Source organism: Daucus carota, chromosome 9 (assembly GCF_001625215.2).
Source record: "Daucus carota subsp. sativus chromosome 9, DH1 v3.0, whole genome shotgun sequence".
Classification (NCBI taxonomy): Eukaryota; Viridiplantae; Streptophyta; class Magnoliopsida; order Apiales; family Apiaceae; genus Daucus; species Daucus carota.
The window spans coordinates 44,482,519-44,489,807 of NC_030389.2; the positions used below are offsets into that span (position 1 = coordinate 44,482,519).

Sequence of the window (7,289 nt, forward strand, 5' to 3'; positions counted from 1 at the left end):
TACAAACTATTGTCAACGAGCACTATATCTGCTTTATAATATAACATGTCTACGATATGCCAGGGATTCTTATTCTTACCAGAATATCTTTTATCTCAAGACAAATCAAGGAAGATCAACTTTAATCATAGATAAATTAAGCATACCTGTGAACTCATCCTCCTGCCTGATCAGAAAATTGGTCGTCGATGATAATCTTGTTAATGATGGGTAAAAATATTGTGGACCGTAAAAAATGGTTAGATACAAAGAGGTAATCTTTTCAAACAAAATAAATTACTTCAGTGACCTTCAGTTCCTCTTCCATTACAATCTCCTTCACTAGATAGGAGTGGTTACTCTAGATCTAGCATCAACATCTTCAAGCATTCCTCCGATTCTTTGCAAATGGGCCGACAAAATATATATCTTATAACCGAGAAAGAAAAATAGTACAGTGCAAGTGGAGAAGAAGCAGATATTCCCCAACCAAATGCTAGCTACGGTTTACCTTGAGGTTTTGGCGACGGGAACTGATGATGATAGGGAGAAGCATGAGAACCGTTAGGTATTGAGAGGCTCCTTGGGTGCTGCTGGCCATTTCTTGAAAATGATCCTGCCGGTGTTCTAACGCCATTCGACCCATTTCTGGTATTTGGGCTCGATCCAGTTCGGTCGGCTTGGACGGTCTGAAAGTAGTATGATGAGCTAGCCATGTCTTTAAGGTTTGGTAGAGGCTTCATGATTTCAACAACTTCACTCATTAAAGGCCTGACTTTTGGGTCCCGGCTAAGGCACCGAGCAGCCAAATGTGCAGCTTTTTGTGCACCTTTTATCGAGAAATGACCTTCAAGGCGAGGGTCTATCAACTTGTAAAATCTTCTCCTCTCTCCTAGATGAGGCCGTGCCCATTCCACAAGATTATGTTCACCATTTGGACGGTTCTTGTCCATTGATCTTCTACCAGTCAGAATTTCAAGTAGAACCACCCCAAAGCTGTATACATCACTTCTTGATGTGAGATGTCCTAAACCAAAGATCAAAAAATCTTATCAGTAAAAGAAGTGCTCCTGTGAAATTTAAATTATAGTCCGTACATCACGTGCCTAAGTTACCAATATATGTTCCGCATGAATTTGTAGAAATTCCTGTGTACATTAGAATATACCCTTAAAAAGAAATAATGCGCAAATGTTTTAAACAATTCAAGTCAATTAATTACTAGCAACAAATTCTGCCGAGGAATTAAATAATATCTACCGCTGAATAAACAGATATAGCATGTGATGAACATCTTTACAAACTCACTAAATATAATCCACAGCACAGTATAATCAATTTTCGACAAGTAATATATGCTGTATAAAACATAATTGGCAGAAGGAAGGAAAGGTCATGGTTGGGGATCCTTGTGTCGCCACTGTAGTTTAAGAAAGGCTAAAGTTTATAAAAATTATCAGCATACAGTATTTCAAAGGTAAAAGGCACAAGAAAAATGGACAAAAAAAAAACCACCAGGCTGAGTCAAAATACAGGAATTATAAAATTTTGTAGTGCAGACTGCAGACTAAAGCAAGAATCCTGGAAAGGATGTTTGTCGCTTTAGGTGAGATGGCTTTCACTGACTTCAATAAGTGAAATGAAAGAATAGTCAATGTTGCATGAGCCTGACTACACTACAGGTAGCTTATCAATTATATAATGGACCAATGACGCTTACCTGTCATCACATACTCTGGAGCTGCATAACCATATGTTCCCATCACGCGGGTCGATACATGAGTTTTATCACCCTCTGGACCATCTTTGGCAAGACCAAAATCAGAAAGCTTAGCATTGTATTCCTATAAAGATGGGAATCATTAGAATTTTAAATATTTCATAGGCAAGGTAAAAATGCACAAGTATTGGTGCCTACTGCATCTAGTAGAATGTTTGAAGTTTTGAAATCGCGATAAATAACTGTCTTTGCTGCTTCCTCATGAAGAAAAGCAAGACCTTTTGCAGCACCAAGAGCAATTTTCATCCTGATAGACCATGGAAGAGGCAACGCTCCTACACATTAGTTAAGGTACTTTGAGAGATTGCATAACAGAGCATACACTTGAGATTCAAATAGGGGACATCAGATGCCTTGAACTTCAAGCCAGTAATCAAAAATTTAAGCGCTCAACAGTAATAAAGTGTATTAGGTATGATAGTAAAGAACTTTTCTAGTCAATCCAACTCTGAGAAGGGATCAATAACAATTAACAAGTAAAGATAACCTACTCCGGAAGAGGTGGTTTTCTAAGCTTCCCCGTGGCATAAATTCATATACCAGCAGCCGCTGATCATCTTCAATGCAATAACCAATTAGCTTCACCAAGTTTGGATGAATGAGATCGCCAAGAAAATTTACTTCAGCCTGCCATATAAGATGACAAACAATATACCTCTTTGCTAAATTATGGGGAAAGTAAAATCCAAAGAGATAAAAGCAGGAGAAAGATAGCAAGAAAAAATTAGCCATTAGAGATACAGATAAATGAAGATCATACCACCCATTCTTTGTGACCCTGAAGTCCATCATGGTTGAGGGTTTTTACAGCGACAGTGAGCCCGGTACCTGGTTTCACTGGCGCAGTACCGTTCTCCTCAATCCAGCCCTTGAAAACGCATCCAAAACCACCTTCACCAAGAAGACTCTCTGGTCTAAAATTTCTTGTTGCCGTCTTAAGATCATTAAAAGCAAACTTAAGAAGTCGAGAAGAAACTTTAAGTTCATCTTCAAGTTTTGAAGTGGATGAATTACTTTCTGCGATACTAGTTGTAGTTGATGAGATTACTGGTGGTGGTTGGTCTTTGGTGGTCTCATTTATGGATTTACTTTCTGCAGGCACACACAAGTACATATCAGGACTTTAATCCACGTATACAAGAAATATCAACGCAGATAAGCCACAGAGTACTAAAACCACAAACATTCTGTTGCACATCGAAGTTAAAGATCTGAACAAAGTACAAGGCATTGAACAAGAAAATTAATGGTTTTCTGTTCTTTTCCTCTAGAAGTAGGGAGTACATATATCGACATCTACTGAACAAGTAGCAAGCAAGTGTGTGTATAAACCATTCAAAGAATTTAATAGTTATTGTTCCCATCAGAAAAACATGAATTATTTGGCATGCCCCCTAAATATGTAAACTTAAATAACAGAAGGTACTGACAATAGTAATAAGCCAAAAAAATCACAATTTTATTTTTTGAAAAAAAAAAAAGCATATTCATAACATGCTTATACAGCTTCTTCATCGTACAAAGTTAAAATTTTCTAGATTTCAGCAGACAAGACAAATCAAAATTCAGAAAGCACAAGGTATTTAACTTTTTGTATTTATTTAGATATTTAGATACTTTTATAACATTGACAAATTAAACTTTACCAAGATGGACTACAAGTACTTCTCAGAAGGCCATTACCTGATGTAGTAAACTCGGTCAGTATTTGCAAATTATAATTGGGAGCCACAACAAACACAATTTAAGCATGTCTTAGCACTCTAAAAAGTAGTCTTTAAACTTCTAATATAAGTAGTGTCCTTGAATGTGGCTGGACTTAAATTCTGATGATGCCACAATCTTGAATCTGTGAACCCCCTTAAATAATTTGCACGTAGATCGAGGATTTCAAATAGTTGCTTCTTAATTGACATAATGTCCTTTAGAAAGTATCATCTCGTGATTTTTTTTAAGTAGCCCTGTTAGATTTTTGGACTTACATATATACTTCTAATACAAATCCAAGAACCTAGCCTCCTGTGAGCCTAATTAATGATGAAGGGGTCATCTTTTTTTAATTACATCAACTTCAGCCCTCATTTTTGTCTCCTGGATCAGACAATAATCAGATCTAACGAAGGATTTCAATTGAAGGACACAGCATTGATCTAATTCCCGTTCGATCAAAAGGCAGCGGCCCTCTAATTAACAATGGATCCACTAAGGGAGAATTGGGGATCCAAGTCTATGAAGTTGAAGTCGGCTCAGCTTCTCTGAGCATGACCCCTTCGTATATTACTTAGACCCACAACAGATTATATTCTTGGGTTGGTATTATAGACACATAAATCTGTCTCCTCCTTGCACCTTTTGGAGCGGACACCAAGTGTTTTGCAGGGGGAAGTGTCATTATTACAAATGCATTAGAAGTTGTTAAGAAATGGATCCAATCCTATTAGCCTTTAATTCATTATATCAAGTGCTTGATTCGAACAATATATATACAGCTAAGTGACTGCATATATTTGCAGACATGATTTCAGTTCATCTTTTGTACTGAGAAAGAGGAATGTCACGTTAAGAATTTTTATGCAGAAATGAAATATGATGAATGGTTCTAGAAAGAACGAGATTATTGTGGACTAGAGCCTTTTCTAAGCAGGGACAGCCCGCAGCCCTGTGCTGAAGTGGGCTTTGACCAAATTTAATTTACAGAGTTCTGATATCTATATAAACAGAGACGTTACATACATATGTGGGATTCAATAATTTCAGGCCCGTACAAAATTTGGGCCTTAATTCTTACAGCGAGGACCGACCCTCTGCCTGCTTCTACGTTTTTTAATTAAATAGATGTAACTAAACCAAGGCTCCATGGTAAGAAATAAACAAAATTAAGAGTTTAAGGAACTGGAAAGAGATAGTGGTCCTTATCAGGACACACTGTACCTACTATGTTACTATATGACACAGTATTAACGTTATAAATGCTGGTACCTCAATGTTTTCTAAATATGTCTCTTCCTCCCGTCCGCCGGTTCATAGACGGTGGTTTTATTCACTTACAAACTACTCTATAACGAAAGGTTCCTCGAAACATCAAAGCTTGTCACTAATATCCTACTGAACATATTGAATTTCATTTTCAGCACTTCCTTTCCGTATATTCAGTTATACAAATGGAACTTGATCACATTCTATGCAAGAGTCAATATGACCAAAAAAAATTAAAAAACAAGAATTTACGGTAAAGATAATAGCAAATATGGCACAAAAAACAATAATACCAACTATATATGGAAAAGATAACAACCTAAATTCATACACTAGATTATGATACAATCTAAAACATAGCTAACACTTAGATTGTACTTCAAGGAATTACCGCAATTAGTAGTAATGCCACTGATAGAATTATCAACTTTAGATCTTGATGAAATACAACTGCCAATGAACCTCAACTTAGTCCAACATCCAATATCTTCAACATCACTCCCTTTATCCTTCTTTCGATCCTTCAATTTCCCCACTTCACTAGTCTCTACCTTAACACCATCACCACCACTCAATCCCATTTGTCAAGAACTCTTGTGATCAAATCCTGATATCATCAAAAAAAAACCCAAAGCCCAAAATCACCTACAAGCCCTTCACTTCCAAGAATATCCTCCTTGATTCGACAAGCAAAATCGAAACCCCAGCTCAAAAATCACCTCAAAAAAGATCAAACTCCCCTCCACCACCCCTCAAACAAGCCCAAAACAAGCCTAAACATCAAAAAGCAGCAACTTTTGACTTCAAGAAACACCCACCAACCGTTTTCTCAAAAACCCACAAAATATCACACAAATAACACAAACCCAATTCAAGATGTCACATAAAGATTCAATCTTTAAGCACCAAAAGAAAATATAAGCAGATTCAGATCACCTAAATAAGCACATTACACATAGTGCAAGCTGTCTCATACATGTATTTAACTTCAATAAGTGCTTAGTGGGTGTCTGCAACTCACCAAAAGATTCAATTTTGACACAATCTAACCCCTTGAAAGCTCATAAAATCATCATTTATATGCACACACAAATACACACAGCTGTGTGTGTTTTTTTCAGAAATGAAATGTATGAAGGATGAATAATTATCATTCCCACTTTTTTAAAACACAGAATCGAAGACTATCAAAAGTGATTTACAGCTGCCCGGAGAATACGGGCAATGTGATAGACGGACCAAAATATCCTTGTTAGAGCTGACCAAAATATTAAATTAATCTCAAATTTTCGATAACTAAATTTTTTAAAGAATTTTACTTCCTCCGTCCCAGCTATATTTGTACAGGGCACCGGGACGCAACACATATTTTAACTTTAATAAAATATAGAGTCAATGACATCTTGTACCCCTTAACTTTGGCCAAAAAAACAGTTTAGCACCTAGACTTTGAACTTTGACAGGTTGCAATCAATAGTTTACATCTCTTGCAATGTGTAACCTCTGCTCACTTTTCCATTAAAAAACAGTCACTTTTCCCTTCAAAAACGGAGTTAACGTTAAGTGGCAGAAGGGTATGCTGGTAAATGCATGCATGGCAGAGTGAATTTAAATAATATATATTTAAATATTTAGTTATAATATTAATCATTCAAAAAATAAAATTATGTTGTGATAAAAAATTTAAATTTATAATATTTTAAAATTTATGTTAATTTTTTATCATTGTGTGTGTTCAGAAATAATTTCAAAATATAATACATAAATTTTGAGGGGTCACAGGAGGTAAAATAGTTGTTAGAAAAAACTAATATACACACTGTTACCTCTCAAGTTTTATAAATTTAAATTTTTTATAACAACATAATTTTATTTTTTAAATGATTAATATTATAACTAAATATTTAAATATATATTATTTAAATACACTCTGCCATGCATGCATTTACTAGCATACCCTTCTACCACTTAACGTTAACTCTTTTTTTAACGGAAAAGTTAGCAGAGGTTACACATTGCAGGAGATTGTAAACTATCGATTGCAACATCTCAAAGTTCAAAGTCTAAGGTGCTAAACTGTTTTTGGGCCAAAGTTAGGGGGTACAAAGTGTCATTAATTCTAAAATATAGTTCAGCAACTTATTTTTAAAATTTTTGATACTTTAATAAAATATAATTCAGCAATTTATTTTTAAAATTTTATTTTTCTATATAAACATAGAATTTATATTTTTATAAAAAATGAAAATTTTAAAAATAAGTTATAGAAATATATTTTATAAGAGTCTTAAAATTTGTGTCGACAAGTGAAAAAATCGTATATAATTGATGCCTAGGATGGAGGAAGTATATATGTAGTAAAAACAAAAAAAAAACACTATTCGCTTAACATTAAAAATTGATAAAAATATTTATTTAACAAGATCAGTGTTTCGAAGAATCCTGATTTATTTAAAAATAAATGATTAGTTTTTAAAAATTATTTTATCACTTTATTGATTATATTCTGATTTGATTTAAATAATTGCATGTAAAATTTCTAACAAATCTCAAT

The 7,289-nt window shown here is 34.6% G+C and overlaps 1 protein-coding gene across 1 annotated transcript; it reads right to left on the reverse strand.

The window, feature by feature from the left end:
* Positions 1-239: 239 nt before the first annotated feature.
* LOC108202346 (serine/threonine-protein kinase PBL34) lies at positions 240-5,903 on the reverse strand. The gene is made up of 6 exons (XM_017370730.2): positions 5,127-5,903; positions 2,520-2,851; positions 2,251-2,386; positions 1,898-2,034; positions 1,700-1,823; positions 240-1,006 (listed from the first exon to the last, which is right to left on the reverse strand). The coding sequence occupies exons 1-6, from the start codon at positions 5,314-5,316 to the stop codon at positions 480-482; spliced, it is 1,446 nt and encodes a 481-aa protein (XP_017226219.1). The 5' UTR covers positions 5,317-5,903; the 3' UTR covers positions 240-479.
* Positions 5,904-7,289: the final 1,386 nt, after the last annotated feature.